Consider the following 23,450-nt stretch of genomic DNA (forward strand, 5'->3'; position numbering starts at 1 on the left):
GCCCTCTCTGAACGTCTTGACATTCCAAGAATCGGTTTGTGGAACTCTGTGCAAAACACCGACAATCCAAACTTAGCGGAAAAGTTCTGACCCGGTGAAAACATATACTGTAATTATAATCGCATTTTACTGTGTTCTTTTATAAGCAGAACAGAAAATCTATTTGTTCAGATTTTAGCAACTTGCAATGTTCTTTTGTAGGTCCATTAGAGGTTTGTTGCTGTAATAGGTCGATGTGTAACAACCAAGTGAAGCCCTATCGACCACACTGCAAAATTCCACCTCAAATTTCCACCAAGTCCAGCACTTCAAAACCAGGTGATTTCAGTTTGTTTCAAAAATAGGTTTGCATTCTTAAATTATGCGTTTTCCCATTCAATCTGATACGATCCTCAAGGACCCAATCGAATTGGTTCAAAGCAAATTAAAACTCACTGTATGTCGAACATTGTTCAGAAGCATATTTTTTTGATATGTGAGAATACATGCAGAGCATTATTCGATATAAATTAGTAACTATTGAAGGAGGGGGTATTGTCCCACGGGATAGAGATCGTAATAAGGCATTTCATAAAACGCACAGTTCATGTACATTTGGATTCACTAATTTGTTTTGGATCACTGGCACAGTATTTGAATTTCGCCTTGATTATTTACTTGAAACACCTTATATTGAAATGGCAAAATCAAAATCATCACCAGCTGACAAGTTAAATTAATTAGTTCCACAGAATATTTCGAGGCACGCTAACGAATCTCAACGTCTATCTGCAGAGACAACTTCCACAAATACAATTGTGAGTGCTGTAATCTTTGGAATTGTCGCATTGGCATTTGGAACAGTTCTGGTTTTGATTGCCAAAATCGTGCTGCAACGCAGACCATCGCCAAGCGAAGAACTCAGCAGTGCTGAAGAAACTGTCTGAACACCGAAACTAACCTTTCGTTTTTACGTTGAGGTGCATCACTGTTTGATTAGGAACACAATAGTGCATTGTTTGCTACGCTGTGTTAAACAATTCGATGTCGCTAACCACATTTAAGTTTTCATCCATAAAAATTATTTTTTCTCGTGGTGTTTCACTGGACTGCAAAAAAAATTCGCATGTAATTCTAGAAAGTAAAAACATGAGGTAGTTTTATTATTTGCCATAAACGACAAGTCTCCGAGGAATCGTAAGAAGTGGTTAACAGTGAAGTGTTTTGTACAAGACATAATGATTAAGTATTTAGGTAATTCCCCACACCAGATACAAAAGATATAAGTAGCAAGAAAACAGGCATAACTCTTAGGCATCCTTGACAATAACAAGACACCATTTTTGTGTGTGAAACAATGCAATATGTGGAATATCGATTAACAGTTTTTGAATATTTGTAGACCAGTACAATAGCCATAACTTGTTTCGGTTGGCTACACCTTACACTAATTTAAATGTTTACGCAATGATTTATGGTTTTGCCTGGGGCCAAAACATCAAGTAGAGCTAGTTAATCTTTTAATACCTCCATTTGTTAAACATACAGCGGCTAATGACATTTTTTTTGAAAATTATTGTTACCAAAAAAATACACTGCCATCAGGTCACTACAATATAGACCATGGTAATATTAAAATGGAAAACACATTGTTAATTGCGAGGTTTAGCACAAATACGGTAAGGTTGAGGTTGCAATGTTCCCCCAATAACAAAGTCCTCACTAAGTTTTGTAACACCGGTTGGAGGCAAAAGCTCAAAATGCTGCATCATCGCCACAAAGAAAAGAAAGAGCTCCTTCTTGGCAACACTCATACCCAAACATATACGTAGACCTGTAACATAGGCAAATTTTTGACTTCTTGAACAATGTACATAAGATTTGCCGTGTTATTACCTCCTCCAAATGGCATTAGAGCAGGTCTTGCTCCTACTTTTCCATCTGGATCCAAGAAGTTTTCAGGGTCAAAATTTTTGGGGTTTTTCCATTCTTTTGATGAATAGTTGGTAAAATAAAAACCAGGCATAATAATAGTTCCTGTAGGAAGATCGTAACCAGCCAACTTGACGGGCTGAATTGTGGAATGTAATACACCTGATACGAAATGGGTTATTCAATTAATATTCATAGTTAGAACCCCATCACAAACCTATGGGTGCAATGTTTGCCTTTCTTTGTACTTCTAAAATTGTTGCTTCAGTGTACGGCATTTTCAAGCGGTCCTCGTAGCATGGAGAGTTTGCAGGCCTCAAAATCTTATCAATTTCTTCATGGACTTTTTCTATATTTAACACATAAGAAGGCTAACCGTTACCAAGCATACGAAGTGCATAATATAGACTTAGTGATCAATAAATAACAAAATAAAGAACATCATTGTTTTATTGCGTAATATAGAATTTGGCTTGAAAACACTTTGTTTATGAAATTTGTTTATGCTAAGACTGACTTTGAATTTGTGGATTGTTAACCATGTAGAGAACAGCCCACTTTAATGTGGTTGAAGTGGTTTCTGTACCAGCTGAAAAAAAGTCGACGATGGTCTTTTGAAGACCTACAAAAAACAGTCTTAACACTGTGTACTATGCAAACACTTTGTCTTGTTTGTGAAAACAAAATTATTTAAAAATTTCAACAGAAATTTATTTAAATATTTATTTCAATGAAATAACTCTAAGACTAGTTAACTAGTTGTTTCTATACTGAATGATAACAAATATATAACAACAAACTATTCTTCAGCAATTTCAGATGACATTAACAAAGCAACCTTAGCTATACTGCTGTATCACAACTAGTAATACAGTTATATTGTCATAACAACACACAAATAAGATTATACCAGTTTCTGTCAGCAAGTTTGAGGTTTGTGAGGACATTTCATGCAAATAAACATCAATAAAATCCCTAGGATTTTTGGGATCAAGTGTTGATTTGTGATAAGTAATCTCATCCATTATAAAGTTCTCAATTTCTCTGAAAAATTTAATAACTTCAAAATATACAAAATTGAAGCAGACACACACACTTCAGTATAAGATTTATGTTCAGCAAGCAGTTTTCCTGCAAAATTTTGATGCAATCTAATACAAAATTTTACAATTTAAGTATTTAAGCATTTAAAAAATCGTTTATATAATCGAAACCTTACTTGGTGTTGGTTCGTAAAGATTTAGCTGCACGTGGTAGCCAAAGTTTGTACAGATGAGGGATCAAAGTAACAAGGGAAAAAACAATATTGTGTGTATTTTCTATTTCTTCAAAAACTTTGTTGTTGCACTTAATAAGCCACTTGAATTTAACATCTCCATAACAGTATCTATATATAAACACCTAAGGTCATGAAAATAGAACACTTTTATCACATACACCAAAAAACCTGTTTCCAAATAAATAGTAGGCAAGCACATTCAGCACTGCACTTTCAAAAGATGAAGTCGGGTCGATTGTTAAACTATTTTCTTGTTTCTCTTGTAAACTCTCAATAAAATACGGCAACTCTTCAATGATAATTTTGTCAAAATTTTTGTTGCTGAGACCCAAAGTTCGTAATGCAGTATGAAACAACTTTCTGTTGGCAACATATTTTGGCCCATATGGTTCCAAAGCAATTCCTTAGAAAATAACAGCATTAAAACCAACAAATTACTCGGTTAAGAAGTTAAAACAAACCTTTTTCACCTACTCCTCTTACAATGTCATATATCACCAAATTAGGCCGCCCACAATATGGTTTTGGGTTATCCACCATTACCTTAAATTAAAAACTTTATAGTCAATGCATAATTATAGTATAACAAGTAGATATGTTTTACCTCTTTTATAAGTTCATAGTCTGTGATGCACACTATATTGGTACCCTTCATCTTAATGCTAAAAATATTTCCATACTTCTTGGACAAAATTTTCAAATCTAACCAAAAATGCGTTGTTTTAAAAACCAACATATTCATATTGCACAAAATCAACCCACTTTTAGTCAAGTTATGAGCAACTAAATGAATACTTCCAATGAACGGCAAACCAATTGGTCCTGGTGGAAAGTTTCTAGGCCGTACCATGCTAATCAGTGCATGGTACAAGAAAAAGAGAAACACTATACCAGAAAGTATATATGTAATCATACTGATCCTGCTCTTGAACCTAAAAACCAGAAAATGTTTGTGTGTTGAATTAGCCAATGGCTGTGATCGCCAAATATAAAGTGCCTGCGCAGTGGGGCGATCCCGCCTTGCTATGCGTAAGCATGGCATTAATTCTGCGTTGTCTGATTACGGTGGTGGAGATCCTCTACGCATGTGAAGGTCGCCTGACAAGTTGTGCGCTTGCGCACCAGTGTACCTTGGCCACAATATACCCCGTGAAGCCACTGAGCTCCTGTAGCTCAGTTGGTAGAGCGTTTGGGCCTGGTTAGCCCAGGGTCGTGAGTTCAAACCTCACCGGGAGCTTGATTTTTCAGATCTCGCTCCGACTTGTCGGGAAAAGTGGCTGATACAGCTTGGCTGCAATGCCTTGGCTGCGAAGCCTGTGAACCTCATGTTTGTATGTTTTGTGTTAAATTACTGGTTAAACAAAATCGGAAGTTAAGTTAATTGTTGCTGTAAAATTCCATTGTAAAAGAAAAAAAACAAACAGCGTACAGCTGACTTTTGATAAAAGCATTCAACATAGAATCCATTCACCCAAAAACCACAGAATGATATTTAGTTGCCAATGACATTATGCAAAGAAAGAAAACAGTAACACTGCTAAGATATATATATTCTTGAAACATATCAGCAAGTACATTTATATTCATAACTCCATAATACAAAGTATGCACATAAACTAGACCATCAATACCATATCTGTCAGAAAGCGGAGTACGTGACAGATTTGTGTCTGTTACCTTGACAAATTTTTTATGGTGTTTAATGTCCCAATAGTGACCAGATAACCACTTTTGGCCCTAGCGTCACTCACAACTTCAAATAATTATGTAAATTTAATTGCCATGAGAGGTTTCATGTTTAAAATTCGTCCCGATTTTTTTCCTTCAGCACATTTCAAAATAATAATCCCGTACATGTCAGGAAAAATCCGACGTTTGGCAACCCTAACAGAAATATACATGTATAATTACATATTACAACTTCATCAGAATACCCCTAGTAGTCAATACGAAAACTCTAAGTTAACGAAATACGTTCACAGGAAAAACTGCAAATTTGATCATTTGACGTGACATTAGCGTACAAGGAGTAACAAGAATATTGCCGATTGCTGCCCGCTTTATGATAACATAAACAAACCTAGAAATGCCCCCAGGGAATTTCCGATTGTTGGAAATTTTTTTGCATTTTCAGCGCCCTCTATGGTTGTATGCATTCAATGCATTTTTGCAATAGTTTTTTCGAAAATATCCTAGCGTTAAATTTGAAAAAATAAACTTGTTTACTTAACGTAGGGATCGGCAACGTTCTGAACACGCCGTATTTGAGTTTTCATTTAAATTCTTTTCACTTATTGTAGTCCAGTAAAATATCATTCACTCTCGTAACTATTTTACTGGACAACAAAAAAATAAGCGGGCATCTAATTCAAAAAGTCAATTATATCAGAAAATTATTTTCATGAACAAGAAGTCTCCCTCAATCGGCCGAACTTTAATAAAAATAATCAAAAGAGAAGTGTTTTAATGGGGCAAGAGAAAATGAGAGAGTTTTCAACACATAAGATTACAACTTTGAGGCACATACACTTAATAATAACTGCAATAAAATGCATAGTGCAATATAATGTGCGAATCAATGAAACGATTGTCTACGTATAGTAAGGATAATACTGACGCTTGCAGGCAATAAAATAACACAAACAATGGTTTTGCTATCAGTGTCAGCAACCATACTGTGTGCTGTACTTTATAAAAATATGTCAAAATGTAATGACTGACAATGAAAGACAACATTTTTGTGTGTGATTTAAAATGTGTAAATTCGATAAACAGCATTAGAATATTAACTTGTAAATCACATTGCCTGCCAAAAGTATTGCAAGACACCCTTGCCCCAAAGTTGTCGACCCCGATGTACTACCGACCATGCAGACAAGTCAGGTCCCAACATGTTTATGTTGGTGAGACCTTACACTAATTCAAAAGTTAACGCAATGATTTATTGTTTTGCCTGGGGCTAAAATGTTATGTGAAGCTAGATAATCATTCAATACCCCCAGAGTTATTTTACAAAAAGATATGTACACCATCAAACTAACAGTTATTTTAAAAATTATTGTTACCATAAAATGCTATCAGATTATTACAATGTAGTCACTTGTAATATTAACATGGAAAACACATTCTTAATTGCGAGGTTTGGCGCAAATACGGTAAGGTTGTGGTTGCAATGTTCCCCCGTTAACAAAATCCTCATTAAGTTTTGTAACACCGGTTGGAGGCAAAAGCTCAAAATGCTGCATCATCGCCACAAAGAAAAGAAACAGCTCCTTCTTAGCAACACTCATACCCAAACATATACGCAGACCTGTAACATAGGTGAATTCTAGACTTCTTGAACAATGTACATAGGATTTGCCGTGTTATTACCTCCTCCAAATGGCATTAGAGCAGGTCTTGCTCCCACTTTTCCATCTGGATCCAGGAAGTTTTCAGGGTCAAAATTTTTGGGGTTTTTCCATTCTTTTGATGAATAGTTGGCAAAATAATAGCCAGGCATGATAATAGTTCCAGTAGGAAGATCGTAACCAGCCAACTTGACGGGCTGAATTGTGGAATGGAAGACACCTAATACAAAATGGGTTATTAAGGATATCAATTATAGTTCAAAATCCATCACAAACCCATGGGTGCAATGTTTGCCTTTCTTTGTACTTCCAAAATTGTTGCTTCAGTGTACGGCATTTTCAAGCGGTCCTCGTAGCATGGAGAGTTTGCAGGCCCCAAAATCTTATCAATTTCTTCATGGACTTTTTCTATATTTAACACATAAGAAGGCTAACCGTTACCAAGCATACTAAGTGCATAATGTAGACTTAGTGATCAATAAATGACAAAATAAAGAATATAATTTTTTATTGCATAATATAGAACTTTGCATAAAAAAACTGTTCAATTTGTTTATGCCAAGACTGACTTTGAATTTGTGGGTTGTTAACCATGTAGAGTACAGCCCACTTTAATGTGGTTGAAGTGGTTTCTGTTCCAGCTGAAAAAAAGTCGACGATGGTCTTTTGAAGACCTACAAAAAATGTCTAAATTGACATGAAGCAGTATTTACGCATTGTGAGAGGTATAATGACAAAGAATCTAGGCAATATTCATCAATGTCAACTGACAGTAACATCACTTCTATCATAACTATGTCATAACAATTTCAATATATTGTAAACCTTGATTCAAACTTGAACATGTTTTGCTTTATTTAGCATCTTCAGTTATTATCACTGGCGTAGAGTACGGGGTGCAGGGGTGCCGCGCACCCCCGACCTTTTCTAAATTGACAACGCAATCGCATCGTGTCCTTTCGGTTTTCGCCGGTTTAAACCGCAGCTAAAAAAAGGCGCATTTCCTTCTGATAGCACTCAAAGTGCTTAACACGCTGTTTCGTTTGTCTCGTATTCGCGAACAACAATTACGCAACAAGCGAAATTACGTTGGTGATGAACATGCTTACATAGACGACGCTTTAACTTGTATATTATGGCGTGCAAACGACCTTCTGACGTTAGTATTTTTTATTGGCCGCACCCCCGTTGATGTGCAAACTCTACGCCTATGGTTATTATTCAAATAAAAGCATTTGACACAAGGTTTATAATATTTTGAAACTGACATTCAAGTTTTTACTTGTGTCATGCAAAAGAAGTGTTGCTGGTTAGATTGATTTCATAAAGTAAAAATATTTTCATTGTTATGTAATAACCAAACACAAATAAAGTTAAATACCAGTTTCTGTCAGCAAGTTTGAGGTTTGTGAGGACATTTCATTTAAATAAACATCAATAAAATCTCTGGGATTTTTGGGATCAAGTGTTGATTTGTGATAAGCAATCTCGTCCATTACAAAGTTATCAATTTCACTGAAAAAATGAATAACTTTAAAATACAAGCAGTTTTATTGTTAAATTATAATATTGCAGAACTGACACTACAAATGGCATTCGCCCGACTACATTGTTGAAGACATGAGGCTCATGGTGCTGGAGAAGGTTAAGACAAGGTCAGGACTAGCCAGAGAGATGGTTGAACAATGCTATATCAAACATTTGACTCTATCATGGTCTTAATAGAGACTACACCCACTACTGCACCAGGATGCATCATGCCAACAAATTATCGGAATCCATTGAGAAACGGCAGAGTTATGTGCATTTGAAGGTTTGTCGACTGGAAAAAAAGTTTTGTCGACTAGTGTCTCTTTGTTCCAGGATGCCATGGGAACAAAGTGATTCCCTCTTTGTGTGTTTTTCTTTCGTGTTTTAGTGCCTTTACCGCATTTTACTTTGTTACCCCATTTGTAGCACCTGATGAAGTGAGATTAACCTAGCAAAAGCTCGTGCAAATAAAGTTTTTTAACAGTCATTCTGTCGAAAACAGTGCACCAGCAATTACTAAAATTACATATACTCTGATACTTATTGCATATTTTAAGAGTTGTAAATTGCTGATTTTGTGAAATTGTATGTACATACATATTATGAAGGAAAAATAATATTACGATTATGTAAAAAATGAGTTACTTACTTAGTACTGGTTTGCAGTGCTTTTGGTGCTTGTGGTAGCCAAAGTTTGTACAGATGGGGGATCAAAGAAACAAGGGCAAATGCAATACTATGTGTGTTTTCTATTTCTTTAAAAATTTTGTTGTTGCACTTAATAAGCCACTTGAATTTAACATCTCCATAAGAGTATCTGTATATAAATACCAATGTCCAAGGAAATGTATCAGATTTGAAAAATAATCAAAAAACCTGTTTCCAAATAAATAGTAGGCAAGCACATTCAGCACAGCATTATCAAATGAAGAAGTTGGGTCGATTGTTAAATTATTTTCTTGTTGCTTTTGTAGACTCTCAATAAAATATGGCAACTCTTCAATGATAATTTTGTCAAAATTTTTGTTGCTGAGACCCAAAGTCCGTAATGCAGTATGAAACAACTTTCTGTGAGCAATATATCTTGGCCCATATGGTTCCAAAGCAATTCCTTAGAAAACAACAGCATTAAAACCAACAAATTACTTGGTTAAGAAGTTAAAACAAACCTTTTTCACCTACTCCTCTTAAAATGTCATATATCACCAAATAAGGCCGTCCACAATAAGGTTTTGGGTTATCCACCATTACCTTAAATCAAAAACTTTATAGTCAATACACAATTATAGCATAACAAGTAGATATGTTTTACCTCTTTTATAAGTTCATAATCTGTGAGGCACACTATATTGGTACCCATCATCTTAATGCTAAAAATATTCCCATATTTTTTGGACAAGATTTTCATATCTATTTAAAACACGTTGTTTTTTAACACCAACATATTCATATTGTAAAAAATCAACCCACTTTTATTGAAGGTAGGAGCAACTAAATGAATGCTTCCAATGAAAGGCAAACCAATTGGTCCTGGTGGAAAGTTTCTAGGCCGTACCATGCTAATCAGTGCATGGTACAAGAAAAAGAGAAACACTATACCAGAAAGAATATATGTAATCATACTGATCCTGCTCTGAAATGTGAAAGATTAGTTTGTATGTTTTGCATCAAATTATTGGGTATACAAGAATGTAGGTTGAAGTAACTTGTTACTGTAAAATCACATAAAAAGGGGTGTTTTCTTGGTAGCCATTCTTTCAGCAACTTCCAAATTGAATTTCACTACAGTTTTTGCACATGTTAACTTGTTGCCACATAACTTTGAAGACGTCTCACCGAAACGTCGGTTCGTAACCTTATGCCAGAAGAAATCACTTTGAAATCATAATGCCTGGCAGCAGAATATGTTCAGCAAGCCTGTCGACCCTCAGGGCTGTCTTAAGCGGTACCAAACAACACGACCGCTAGATCTAATACAACCAACCACAAATTACTGAAGGCGCGCAGAAATGCCTTTTGTTTTATCTGCTTTCATTTTCCATACGATCGAGACTTAACCGCCGCAGTAAAACATGAACAACTGCCGGATGTTTTTATTTGCCAAAACGTAAAATTTTTCAAACTGGACGCGTTTTGTGAAAGAACTTCTACCTACATGCACTTTCTGCCAATCTTTACCTGCGGCGTTTTTACGCCAGACCCATTGTTAACGCGAAATTGCTCCATAAGTATGGCCGCCCGCTTTTTAGATTACTCAAACAAACCAGAAAAAATTTTTTTTCATGCAACTCTGCATAGTGATTTGTTTGATATTTGTAAATTCTGGTGAGGAAATTGGCTTATGGTGACCTCTCTTTCCTGGCTTTCATAAAGCATTATTCCCCACGCATGGCTTGCAACGAAGAATTTTGTTGTTGACTGATGTCGCCGATGTAATTAGAATTGTATGAAAGGAAAATTTAGCGGTGACTTTATCTCCACCTAGTAGTTCCTAATACTTTTTAAAAAAATCACAACCCTATTACCCAAGTAGATAAACATGAAGACGGCGTTGTTTTTTCGCATAACTCCAAAAGTACACCTCTGTAGTTTAAACGTTAGGTTACCTTATATTGCGATAAATAGGCTATGTATAGAATCCAAGCCATTTGAAAAGAACAATTCACAATAATGTCATATATTTTAGTGAGACACTGAACGAACCTTACGGTGCAAGAAAACGGTCCAGATAACAGTCGAGATAAACAGGAATCAGAGGAGCACTTATAATTGCAAAGTTTACTGAAGAATGGCAATCGAAAAACTTGGCATCAATAAAAACTAAATGACAAAAAAAAATATATGTTGGCCACTGAAGAAACAATGTAGTCTATTTTTCTTCAGCACACTGGTGCGATTAGCCTAATGATTTAACAACTATTTAATGAAAAACACAAGAGTTTAGAATATTTGACATAATTAAAACATTGAATGTTTTCTTGACATGAATAAACCGGAAAGATGATAAATAAAACAGCATTGGCAGGCATAAAACTAAAGATTATTAACTTTCTTTCTCTACAGTCTCTGTTTCATGCGAACATTATAAGATTTTGGTTGCAAAGTTCCTCCAATAACATATTCCTCATCCAATTTAAAAATGCCTTGTGGAGTGTAGAACTTATAGTGTTGCATCATTGCCACAAAGAAAAGAAAAAGCTCCTGTTTTGCAATGCTCATTCCAAGACAAATTCTAAGACCTGGATAATAAATATTAAATTTAATACATATTTAATAAATATGTGAGAGCAAAGTCACCTCCTCCATAAGGCATAAAAGCGGGTCTTGCACCAACTTTGCCATCAGGATCAAGAAAGTTTTCAGGATCAAACTTTTCAGGATTTTTCCAGTGCTCAGGAGAAAAGTGAAGAGAGGCGTAGGAAGCCAAAATACTTGTGCCTTTTGGTAGGTCATATCCTTCTAACTTCACATTCTCAACTGTTGCATACATAAGGCCTAAAAATTAAGAAGTAATGGGTAAAGTTACAGTGATTAAAGAAAACCACACAAATATGACAAAGTTTAGTGGAATGTCAGAATAACATGATTTTCTCAGCAAGAAGTTATTGGGTTTCAGTAAAAAAGCTACAAATAAAAGTAATATTTCCTATTACCAAATGGTGCTATGTTTGCCTTTCGCTGTATTTCCAAAACAGTTGCTTCAGTGTATGGCATTTGCAACCGATTTTCATACTTTGGCATTTGATGTGGGCCCAGAATTTCATCAATTTCTTTCTGAACTTTCTCTGAACAAAGATATTTTTAGATCACTTTATTGGCTGTAATTTTTGCGTGACACAAACTACCTTGAATTTCTTGATTATTTACCATGTAAAGTATGGCCCACTTTAAAGTGGTTGCTGTAGTTTCAGTTCCTCCTTGGAATAAATCAATAATGGCGGAAATCAAACCTAAATGAGAAATTGATAAAATTATGTGTATGTAATGTTTTTATCAGACTATCTGTTCAGACTTTTATCTGTTCACTTTATCTTAGCCACAGTACTTTATCTTAGCCACAGTAACCACATGGTAATGTAAGACAACAAAACATCACTTTAATGCAAATTGTGTATTTGTGCACCAACCATTCCTTGAAAAGTGCTTATTGCAATGATTCAAAATTTCAACCAAATAATAGTCTGTTAAATCCTTTGGGTGCTTAGGATCAAGTGTGGATTGATGATGTTCCACTTCATTAGCAACAAAATCTTTGAATTCTCTGATTTGCAAAAGTAGTCAATCAGTTTTAACACAATCTTAGAGTCAATGTTGGCTATAGTACATCTTAATCTGATCAGTTAAGATCCCAGCCATGTTTCATAATTTAAATTGGTTTGCTTCAAAGCAGTTACATTGAACAAATTCGACAAAAATAAAGGAAAATATTTGACAATTTGTGTTAAAAAAAACACTTACTGGTTTATATAACTAACTGTTTTTCTCCAACAACTACCCTTTTCACAACAAATTATTTCTATGAAATGGCTACTGAATAGACACAACCATGCTTGACTGTGATATGAGTATTGATGAGACAAACTTACAGGAAAAACTACATAAATGGTAAAAATCACAAACCTGTAACATGTAACAGTTTGTCTTGCATTTTTGGGCAACCACAACTTGTGCAAGTAGGGAATGAAGCTCACAAGCAAAAACGCAAATGTGTTAACTTTAACCAAACCTTTAAAAAACTTGTTGTTTAAATTCATTAGCCTGTGCAGCTTTGCATCGTTATAGGTGTATCTAAAAACAAAAATAATTCAAACCATTTCAGTGTTTGAAAAAAACAGTGTTACAAATCACTTCACACTTAGTGAGGTTGACCATACCTTACAGTTCATTAAAAAAGCTGTTTAATTATGATAAAGTCATGTAAACTTTAACATCTAAAGTTTCATATAACAGATATAAAATAAATTTAAAAAAAATTTAACACTAAAAGCAAACCTGCTTCCAAACACAAAGGATGCCACAATGTTCAGAAGAGCATAATCAAAAACTTTTATTTGATCAAATGTTTCTGATGAGTTTTCATAACTTTGCAATTCATCAATAAAATATGGTAGTTCTTCAGTTATGACTTGTTCAAAATTTGCTTTGCCTAGACCCATTTTGCGTAATGCAGTATGAAAAAGTTTTCTGTGGGCTGCCCACTTTTTCCCATATTTGGCTGCTGCAAATCCTATGTTTAAAAACAGAAAATGTTTAGAGGTCTTGCAGGGATTTGCACTACTTTTTGCTTTGTGTGGTGACGCATATACTAACATTAAGTAACAATCACACTAATTTTTACAATGTAATTTACTGTTTTTTGACAACACAATCATAATACTTCATATTTCTGCCTGACACAAGCATGGGAATTCCATGTTTAGATGAGCAGAAATGTATCTTTTTGAATTTTTACCCAAATCAATCATCACACAAAAACACACAAAACTTTGGCAACACAAAAAGTTCCAATAAACAGGGAGGTAAAACCCTTCATATTAAACTGCTAATTTACTACCTATGTTTTTTATTACTTGCCTTCCAAATCATTACCACGCCAAAGTTTTGACTGCAGTGCTCCGCCTCTGTCAGAAAATACTTTGGGCTGTGCAAGCATCACCTAACATAGGAAAAAGTGTGTTAAAGCCAAAAACAATTCAATAGTAATTAAAGTTAATTTACCTGAAAAGTACAATTTGTACAAATTGTAAAAAAGTATTTTTGAAATATCTATGTGCACATTTTTCAAAAAATTTAGCTGGGCATTGGGGTGAAATATATTTAGACTTCTTCAGACAAAATGCATGTAAAATTAAATTATGTCCTACTAATACTGTTCCAGCAAAACACTAAAATATTTTGAAATGACATCATTTTTTTGCAAAACATCAAGAATCTTTTGTGTTACCTTACTCATCAGTTTATACCCTGAGATACAAACAATATTCATGTTTTTCAGTTTGACACTGAAGATGTTCCCATATTTTTTGGATAGGATATCCATAGCTAAAAAACAAAGGATAAAATAAATTCATAGTATAATTTCGGGTGTATATTGCCCAAATAAAAAGATAATTAATGAAACATACATACTTTTTGACACATCTGGAAAAATATAATGCAAACTTCCAAAAAATGGCAGGCCTAATGGTCCTGGTGGAAAGTTTTTGGGTCTCCAAATACTTATGAATGCATGATACACCACAATACCACCAACAATAGCAATAAACAGTTCATTGATCATGATTTTAGAATAACAAATTCTATAATAATCACAAAATAAAATTTATATGTACCTTGTTAATCCACAAACAAAAAAATGCAAGCAATAACTACTGTGAAAATACATCATACAAAAATATGTTAGTAATATTTTGTATTTTTTTGTATAATGCACATTCAACAATGTTTTATTAAAATATTGTTCGTAAGTTTTTAACATTTTAGTACACCAACTTCATTTGTTGCTTATTAATGCAAACAACATAAACAATCCGTACATTGTAATTTAGCAATCATTTTTCAGTTTTATTCTTTATTCATTGTTTATCAAAAATTTCTCAGCCTATTAAAATTAGATCCAATTAAACTAGAACAGTTAAACTTTTTTGTCACCATTTCAGTGATGATATACATCAGTAAACATACGAAAAATCTACTGCTCCTGATTATGCTTGGAAATAGCTGTACCTACATCACTTTTATGCAGAACAGTGTCCTTGATTTGACCACAGAGACACCAGGAATTTCCTGGCAAATTTCCAATTCCAAAAACCACAGCATGGTAAAATATTGACACTTGGGTAGCATCCTTTGACACTGGGGCAGCAAAACAAATCATTGTTTGTATCAACCATAATCAAACATTACTTGACAACCATTATAGTTATCTGCTTTAATTTTTTCATCCATAAATTTGCAATTTCTTTGAGCAAAATACATGTTAGGTACAAAGTAAAGTGTATGCTTGTTTAATTATAAAGTTAAATAATGAGAGTCACAGTCTTACCCCGGTTGTCCATGTTACAATTTGGTCCAACTAATAGCTTTGCTTAACTTGCATCACTTTTTTTTCACGGATATGTGGTCCACGATGCTTGCCTTCATTGCTGAAAAATAGAAGAAAAGGAACTTTGTGCATTTGTGTTTTAATGAGTTTTGCTTCGGTCAACATCCGTTTCTTTGCACCCCGTTACAACAATGCGCGGAAACCTAGCGTGGCGATCTTTCCACTGTTGTGAAATCACCTCACAGTGCATGAGACCCATGGTTTTGTTGGTAACATTGTCATCATATTTTATGTCGTAGCTTTATAACCACTTTCGACAAAACGATTATTCCGAATCAAAAAAGTTCTTTTGTCGATTTTAACGACTACATAACCGAGTCTGTGGGTTTGTCCTCGTGTTCAAGTGTCGCTTAACACCGATAACAGTAGATTTATTACACAACAAACAAACAAGCTGTGTGTTCCACGTTACGGAACAAATTGACAGCGTTACCTTTCGTGAACGTTGCATTTTGGACCCTACCACATACAATTCTGTAACAAGGGCAGGTTTTACTCGAAGTGTTGATCGCGTGAGCGCACTTCGGACTCATAAACATTTACCATAAAACTAACGTGGCTTTTTACCGAAACTTTGAACAATCTTGTGCAACAACAGAATCGCATAATGACTTTGAAATCTATAGTCGTGTTGTTATTTTCATCGGAACCAACAATTTGTTTGACGAACTATTAAACGTATTTGTCAAGAGAGTACAAATGCCACCGAAATGCCAATCATAACAATCTAATCAAATTCTACCTGATAATAAATTTAACATTTTATGACAGCTAATGTATAAAAGCCAATAATTATATTAGGTTGTACAAAAACTTTCTTTATGGCAAAAACTGTCAGGGCTTGAGCAACAACGAAACTCGGATGCATCTGCGGGATTGCCATTGCGACAAATTAATTGTTGTAAAGCTGCGTAAATACAAAAATATGTTTTTGTTGAGTGGGTGCGTTGGATAAACTTAATAAATAGTAACACGTTTGGCAACCTTATCCTAAAAATTTCATGTTCTTGGATTTGTCACCATAGAAATTATTTATGCCAATAAATAGGGAATTTCCCATTGCAGTTCCATTATTATGTTGATTGATTGGTTTACGAACTGATCTCTATGTTACGATGTTTAATCTCTATGTTTGGTTGTTGACCAAGTGAGTGTAACGTTTTTGGTCAGCTACTATGACTTTCAAAAACTCTCCCAATATGTATTTGCGGTAATTAGACACGATTTCTTCTGGCGAACGATTTATTAAACCAGCACCAATGCGTGTTCAAGCAGATCTCTCGTTCTGTCAAATTGGCAAAAAGCACGGCAATTTATGCCCACTCAAAACATGCTCCATACTGCATCTTCGATGAATTTGTCAAGCATGCGCTAATATGGCTCTTGTTGACATTTAATTGCCATTGTATTAAATTTCAAAAAAGAAATCTGTCCGTAGTAGGTTTCGGCAGAAATAGTTTCAGGCCTTTGGAAACTTTGATAAGTACATATGTATAGCTTAACTGATCATTGCATATCAAATGAAATTACCATTTGCGTGACCGTATGAAAAGCAACACATATTGAAGTTAAATGTCGACTGTGGGAAGTTTAACACAGTTTTAATCTTTAATTTTAATATAACAGGTTGCCGATGTCCATTCATTAAACCATTTTATGTCTGAAAGATATTGTTCATCAGGCATTAAAAAAATATCCTGGTTCTTTCTCAGTTTGGGGAACATAGCCAACCTTTTTGCATCATGAAATTGTATCTTTTGTAGGAAGACTTATGGCCTATAAAATAGAAGGACGAGAAAAACATGTTTCAAAAAACGATGATTCTCTTGGCCTGATGGCTGTCCAACCAATAACAATTTTGCCACAACCCTTTATCTGAGGCTTATCTTACCCTAATCAGGTTTTTATAACCTTTGCATTGCAACCTAAGAATGTTGCTGAACTGGTTTGGCGACTCCATGCAGTGCCTAAATAAATTGACATGAAGGCAACAGTGTATAGTTTGCACAATCGACGGAAACCGTCGTAGCTATATAGTTTTTTACCTAGCATTTTGCTTTTCACTTTTGACTAGCAAATTGTTTTGTTTTGTACTTGTATGTGAAATTTGGGTGACCATAAAACACATATTATGTTTAACTCAGTTTCAACAGCAAAAATGCCGAAGGTAGGTGTTTGGATTAAAGCAGCAGTTGTATGCGGATTGTTTGTCTGCATCAATTCTCAAGGTAATTTTTGAACCTCAAACCCGGGTTATTTTTAAGTAGTATTGGTTGCTTTTAGATGAACCGACTTCATCGGAAAGATGTTTGGAAGGATCTTCCAGCAACGGCGTGGGCAACTTTACTTTGAAGGATTGCGATCTATCGTCACAGGTTAAGTGCAAAAACATCGGAAATATAGTTGGCTTTACGCAGACTCCTGTGAATCCGCGGCCGTAACGCATTTTGCTACACTTACCAGAAGTTATTTCTGCATAGACATGTACAGTTTCGTTTGGGCCGAACTATCCTTTGTTTTACTTTTTTGGTGGAAAAATTGACAAAAATCCTATACAGACTCTGTGATCCTATATACAAAGTACGCATTACCTTGTTCTTGTTTCAGCGATTTGTTTGCGAATCCAGAATTTCGGTAAACGGCGACAATCTCTATGTGGAACGAAAGTGTAAACAGAGAATGGCTTGCATGAATAACGAAAGAAACAACAAAAATCATTGCTACTCCAGCGACGCCATCAGCAAACGAGTAAATTGACTTGCGAACATGCACGGACTGTTAACTTGTTTGCATAAAGATTCAATCTTGTCACTTCTGCTGCGATACAGAACGTCCTTTTATCACAGACTTTTTGACTACAGTTTTAGACAAAATTAGAAAATATTTTCTTTGACTTGACAATCGCCGAGCACGAACTAACTGCATAAACTTATTTGTTTACAGGTTCGAACTTGTTACTACTGCTGTAACTCAGATCTTTGCAACGACTTTGATACAATCCTTCCTTTGGAAACTCCGACACCAACACCCACAGTTCTGGATGAAGACGAATTCGACGTTTAAAAAAATACAAAACGTTTACTTTTGTATTTTTGTCATAAATTTTCCTGCAACTAACCAAGATAATTTGGCCGAACTGGCTGTGTATTTTTAAAGGAACCGCATGTAATGGTGATTGTATAAAAATGCGACGTTCATATACACAATAAACTCATTACAGCTTTGTGCAATTGGAGTGATTATAATTTATGTAGAAAGCGGACATGCTTAGATTTCGCGGCAGCTTATTGCTAAAACACTATTTCACCTTAATATCCCGTCTGTCAACGTTAAGTTAACAATTTTTACGAATTAACACCAGAATTCTAAAACGTCACAAAACGCAACAGCCCAAGAAAACCTCGGGCTATACTTCTTTGTCGTCTTCATTGTTCGAATAATCAGTTTGCAGCATACAACTTTGCTGCATACAAAGTTTGCTGCATACAAAAAAAAAGAAGAGATGTTCGCCTTCCATTGAAATTCTGGTTTAAGACATCTAAAACAGGAACAACGCACGACATTTAAATACGATGGTCATGTAGTTTTCCCATAATATTTCTCCAATGAACTTCCCATAGACGCCAGTTATTTTGCTAAATCTTGAGTAACATTTACGTATGTGCACTTACGTTAGATCTGAATTCTCTGGCGCAGAGACAGCGGCAAGCTTAGTATTTGGCAAAGGAAATTTCAATTGATGGTTGTAAGTTCCTAAGGACCAGTCAAGCAATGACCCTATAGGAATGGTTTGCATATATCGCCTTTGCACAAAATAACATTGTTATGACTATCTGCAACCTCTGCGTTGGCAAGCACGTCAGTAGAGGAAATTACCGCAAAATTTCCCCATAACTGTTGTCGATGGGCTGTAAGAGGCCTGGTGGAATTTCTTTTCACTTTTCAGATTCCACCAAACGAACAAATTTTTTCATCTTCGTAAGATCGACCTATTTCGTCATAAGCGTTCCATCCAATTCGTTCCATTGCCATTTTGCGAAGTCATTACGTCAGCAGCAGGCATCAGCGCCGACACTTATGTGGATCGAAACAAACAGAACATAAATGCCCCCCGGGACGCACTACTGCACATAACTACCGACAGACGTTGTGACCCTTTTTATTTGTATTTGTGCAACTTAATGAATACAGGGTAAAAATCTCATATTAAAATGCGGAAGGTTACATGGCAAAAAAGCACACTGTGTAACATAATAAGGTGAAATAAACTTGTATATAATAATGGAAGTGTTTGTCAAAAATGTTGGAGCAAATATCAAACTGGTTTGGAACATGCAAGTACAACAGATTTAACATCACAATAATTTTATCGTACACTCAAAAGGAATGTTAAAAGTAAGAATAAACTCTAATTTAAGTATGCTTTAACAACAATGAGAGTTTGATTTCTTTGAATCGCCTGTGGTCTCTAACAAGGACTCAGTAGCGGATTAGCACAAATTATTATTAATAATCCTGAGTAGTCTGTCTGTATAAAGTTTCTACATTCTACGATATATGTATTTTGCTTGTGTTTGCAGGCATCATCAGTATCCCTTTTTTAAATAGAATCATTGACAATGTTGTCTTTTTTCCATAACAACCCTAAATTGTTTGGGCTGCAGAGTCCCTCCAATTACATAATCTTCATCTAACTTTGAAATGCCGGGCGGTGGAAAAAAATTAAAGTGTTGCATCATTGCCACAAAGAAAAGAAAGAGCTCCTGTTTGGCAATGTTCATGCCAAGACATATTCTTAGACCTAAACACAATGTAAAATTTAGTACATTTTTGATAAATATGTGAGAGCAAAGTCACCTCCTCCATAAGGCATAAAAGCGGGTCTTGCACCAACTTTGCCATCAGGATCAAGAAAGTTTTCAGGATCAAACTTTTCAGGATTTTTCCAGTGCTCAGGGGAAAAGTGAAGAGAAGTGTAGGAAGCCAAAATGCAAGTTCCTTTGGGTAGGTCATATCCTTCCAACTTCACATTCTCAGTTGTTGCATGCATAAGGCCTACAAATTGCATTAAAAAATTACATTTGGTTCCTACCCATTTGTACCCATCAAGGTAAAATTAGCCAGCATTTTTATCTGTAAAACACAAGAAAATTAAGACATTAAACAGCCATGCTGTAAAATTATAGGTACTGCTACAAATTTTGTTTCACCTCCGGGTGTTATGTTTGCCTTTCTCTGTACTTCCAATACAGTTGCCTCGGTGTACGGCATTTTCAACCGGTCCTCGTACTTTGGCAGTTGATTTGGGCCCAAAATTTCATCAATTTCTCTCTGAACTTTCCCTGAAAGTTACAGACTGTTTAGCTCATTTTGTGGTTGTGATCTTCCGGGCAGTAAATATACCTTGAATTTCTGGATTATTTACCATATAAAGCACAGCCCACTTTAAAGTGGTCGATGTGGTCTCAGTTCCGGCTTGAAAAAAGTCCATTAAAGTCATCAGCAAACCTGTATGCAAGGACTGAATATAACTTAAATTTAATGTTTTGCTTTAAATCTTGCACAAACCAGTTTCTGAATACAGTTCACCACTCTGATTGATCATTTCAACCAGATAGTAATCTATTATATCCCGGGGTTGCTTGTGATCAAGTGTTGATTTGTGGTATTTTATTTCAGTAGCAATAAAATCTTCAATTTCTCTATAAAAAAATCTTTTTGTCAAAATCAAATACAGTTATATTTGTACCATAAACAACTCAGTAGATGGTCTTATTATTATGTGAGGAAATGTCCTTTGTTGGTTCACTATAATTATAACATTATTAATCTATGCAACAAGTGGTATAAAGGACAGAAATAGTCATGCCCCAGACATAGTATCAAATTATACATGAACATTATAAAATGACTTACTAAGTATCTTGTTTTATAATTTTAATATAGGCCATATTAACATTAGATCAGGCTCTGAATATTCCGGTCCCTTCTTTTTAAACAAATATTGTTTTGTGTGGTACAGAAATATTACAAACCTACAAACAAGTGAAGCTATCAAAACAAACCTGCTACATGCAACTGCCTGCCTTGTGCTTTTGGGCAACCATACATTGTGTAAGTATGGAACAAAGCTCACAAGCAGAAACGATAATGAAGTCGCTTTAACTGCTAACTCGAAAAACTTGTTGTTCAAGTTCAGGAGTCTTTTAAACTTTGCGTCGCCATAGGAGTATCTAAAAAAATAGCAAAAACAACCAATAATTTGCCCGCTCAACTCAAGAGCACACAAGTTTCTGTTTGTGTCCTGTAACATTTTTACAAATTATGTAGAAGTTTTGCACAGGTTAGTTAAACAAAAGTATTTTTTCTGGAGGTACGGTATCATGTTGTTTAATAAGTAATACTAAAAACAATCTAAAAGTATTTGTGTTTATAACATTACTCTTTTACAGAAGAGTATAGCTCAATGGTAAATTCCAGACATCAAACCTGCTTCCAAACATGTAATATGCCAAAATATTGAGAACTGCATAATCAAAAACTTTTGATGGATCAGTAGTTTGGCATGATTGTTGATGGCTTTGCATTTCATCGATAAAATATGGCAGTTCTTCTCTTATAATTTGGTCAAAACTGCTCAGACCCATATTTCGAACTACCGTGTAGAATAGTTTTCGGTGAGCTGCCCATTTCGGACCATATTGTGCTGCTGCAACTCCTGCACTATCAAAGGTAGTGAATGTTTTTCACCAATATCCTATTGAAGTTTACAAATTAAGAAGCGAATTTCTTGAGGTTACAAGTGAAAGCATGTATTTTACATTAAAATACTGCACATACATTATCTCAAAAAGCACCTTAAATTATCTACACACTCGATGATTTTAAAGTTTTATATACAAATGGAACAATATGTCTAACATAATACAAAGATTTTCTTATATAGCCCATTTACATACCCTCGAGGTTAGGCCCGCGTACTAGTTGCTGAGAAAAAAGACCAGCTCTGTTTGAAAATGGCTTGGGGTGGTCAAGCATTACCTAAAACGCAAAAATTATAAAGTATTACAGCATAAGATATCTAATTGCGGGATCATGTAAACCTTATTTATAAATATTTTACAATTTAGGCAGAAAAAAATACCTTCCTGATGAGTTTATACCCAGAGATACAAACTATATTCTTGCCTTTTAGCTTGACACTAAAAATATTTCCATACTTTTTAGAGAGCCGTGTGAGGTCTAAAAGACAGTAATAAAGAAAAACTTTCAATGAATATACATTTTTGACCCAACTACAAATTGAAAACAAACATACGTTTTGGTAAATCTGAAAGAACATAATGAAAACTTCCAACAAATGGCAGGCCTAATGGTCCTGGTGGAAAGTTTCTGGGTCTCCACATGCTTATCAATGCATGGTACATCACAACACCAACAATAATAGCAAGAAGCAATTCATGTATCATGTTGATTTTACTATTTTGCTTTGAAAATTTGATTGATATCTTACAAATTTATGTACAGAAGTTATGCACAAATTTCTTAGCAGTAATATCACTGCTAATTCCTCATGTAAATCAACAGTTTGTTGCTGTTGGACCTGCTCCTATTTGTCATTAATAGCTGAACATTTCGACCACTTCAATATTTGCTGCCAATTTGAATCTTGTTGTGATATTTTGTGCATAACATGGCATTATCTCAGTTACATTCTCATTTGTACCTTTTTCAGCAAATAATCATAGGGACACTGGTGGTTTCTTCTCTCTTTTGTTTTGTTCCGAGGCAACCTATCTACAAAAATCGTTTTACCAATTGTTTGCCAAAAAGGGTTTTCCCCCATTGTGGATTGGACATATTAGAAATAAATAACAACCGGTATACTTCCGTATTAAATGGGCGGTCCTTCTTAAATGTGCTCGTGCAACTATGTGAAGCTGTGCGTCGCTATATGCAACCATGTAAAGCTGTATGAAGCTATGAGAAACTTTGTAAAGCTGTGTGTCGTGTAGATGCGTGTTCTATTTCAGAAAACTCGGCAATAACATCGGCAAGTAATAATACAACGCACATAAAAAAATACATATTAAACATACATATATGTGGTCACTACACTCGCCATGTAAAGCTGTGTGTCGCTATGTGCAACTATGTAAAGCTGTGTGTTGCTATGTGGAACTATGTAAAGCTGTCTGTCGCTATGTGCAACTATCTAAAGCTGCCTGTCGCTATGTGCAACTATGTAAAGCTGTCTGTCGCTATGTGCAACTAT

At 35.1% G+C, this 23,450-nt stretch overlaps 4 protein-coding genes across 4 annotated transcripts; 1 reads left to right on the forward strand and 3 right to left on the reverse strand.

The window, feature by feature from the left end:
- Nucleotides 1–1,134: 1,134 nt before the first annotated feature.
- Nucleotides 1,135–9,697, reverse strand: LOC145890151 (uncharacterized). The gene is made up of 21 exons (XM_082981185.1): nt 9,541–9,697; nt 9,383–9,480; nt 9,240–9,321; nt 8,947–9,181; nt 8,720–8,887; nt 7,922–8,055; nt 7,110–7,214; nt 6,817–6,948; nt 6,563–6,760; nt 6,327–6,500; nt 4,868–4,943; nt 3,953–4,122; nt 3,795–3,892; nt 3,652–3,733; nt 3,359–3,593; nt 3,131–3,298; nt 2,822–2,955; nt 2,429–2,533; nt 2,129–2,260; nt 1,876–2,073; nt 1,135–1,813 (listed from the first exon to the last, which is right to left on the reverse strand). The coding sequence occupies exons 1-21, from the start codon at nt 9,689–9,691 to the stop codon at nt 1,632–1,634; spliced, it is 3,057 nt and encodes a 1,018-aa protein (XP_082837311.1). The 5' UTR covers nt 9,692–9,697; the 3' UTR covers nt 1,135–1,631.
- A 1,176-nt stretch (nt 9,698–10,873) lies between these two features.
- LOC145888589 (vitamin D 25-hydroxylase-like) lies at nt 10,874–14,845 on the reverse strand. Its single transcript, XM_082979366.1, has 11 exons — nt 14,801–14,845; nt 14,200–14,369; nt 14,015–14,112; nt 13,645–13,726; nt 13,063–13,297; nt 12,691–12,858; nt 12,198–12,331; nt 11,916–12,020; nt 11,724–11,855; nt 11,368–11,565; nt 10,874–11,309 (listed from the first exon to the last, which is right to left on the reverse strand). Exons 2-11 carry the CDS (start codon nt 14,348–14,350, stop codon nt 11,128–11,130), a joined length of 1,485 nt encoding a protein of 494 aa, XP_082835492.1. The 5' UTR covers nt 14,351–14,369; nt 14,801–14,845; the 3' UTR covers nt 10,874–11,127.
- A 2,488-nt stretch (nt 14,846–17,333) lies between these two features.
- LOC145890152 (uncharacterized) lies at nt 17,334–18,238 on the forward strand. The gene is made up of 4 exons (XM_082981186.1): nt 17,334–17,403; nt 17,459–17,550; nt 17,783–17,923; nt 18,119–18,238. Exons 1-4 carry the CDS (start codon nt 17,334–17,336, stop codon nt 18,236–18,238), a joined length of 423 nt encoding a protein of 140 aa, XP_082837312.1.
- A 1,137-nt stretch (nt 18,239–19,375) lies between these two features.
- Nucleotides 19,376–22,947, reverse strand: LOC145888588 (cytochrome P450 2E1-like). The gene is made up of 10 exons (XM_082979365.1): nt 22,494–22,947; nt 22,320–22,417; nt 22,135–22,216; nt 21,665–21,893; nt 21,241–21,408; nt 20,744–20,877; nt 20,579–20,683; nt 20,386–20,517; nt 20,033–20,230; nt 19,376–19,976 (listed from the first exon to the last, which is right to left on the reverse strand). The coding sequence occupies exons 1-10, from the start codon at nt 22,642–22,644 to the stop codon at nt 19,786–19,788; spliced, it is 1,488 nt and encodes a 495-aa protein (XP_082835491.1). The 5' UTR covers nt 22,645–22,947; the 3' UTR covers nt 19,376–19,785.
- Nucleotides 22,948–23,450: the final 503 nt, after the last annotated feature.

This window comes from Ascidia mentula, chromosome 2, assembly GCF_947561715.1.
Source record: "Ascidia mentula chromosome 2, kaAscMent1.1, whole genome shotgun sequence".
NCBI lineage: Eukaryota > Metazoa > Chordata > Ascidiacea > Phlebobranchia > Ascidiidae > Ascidia > Ascidia mentula.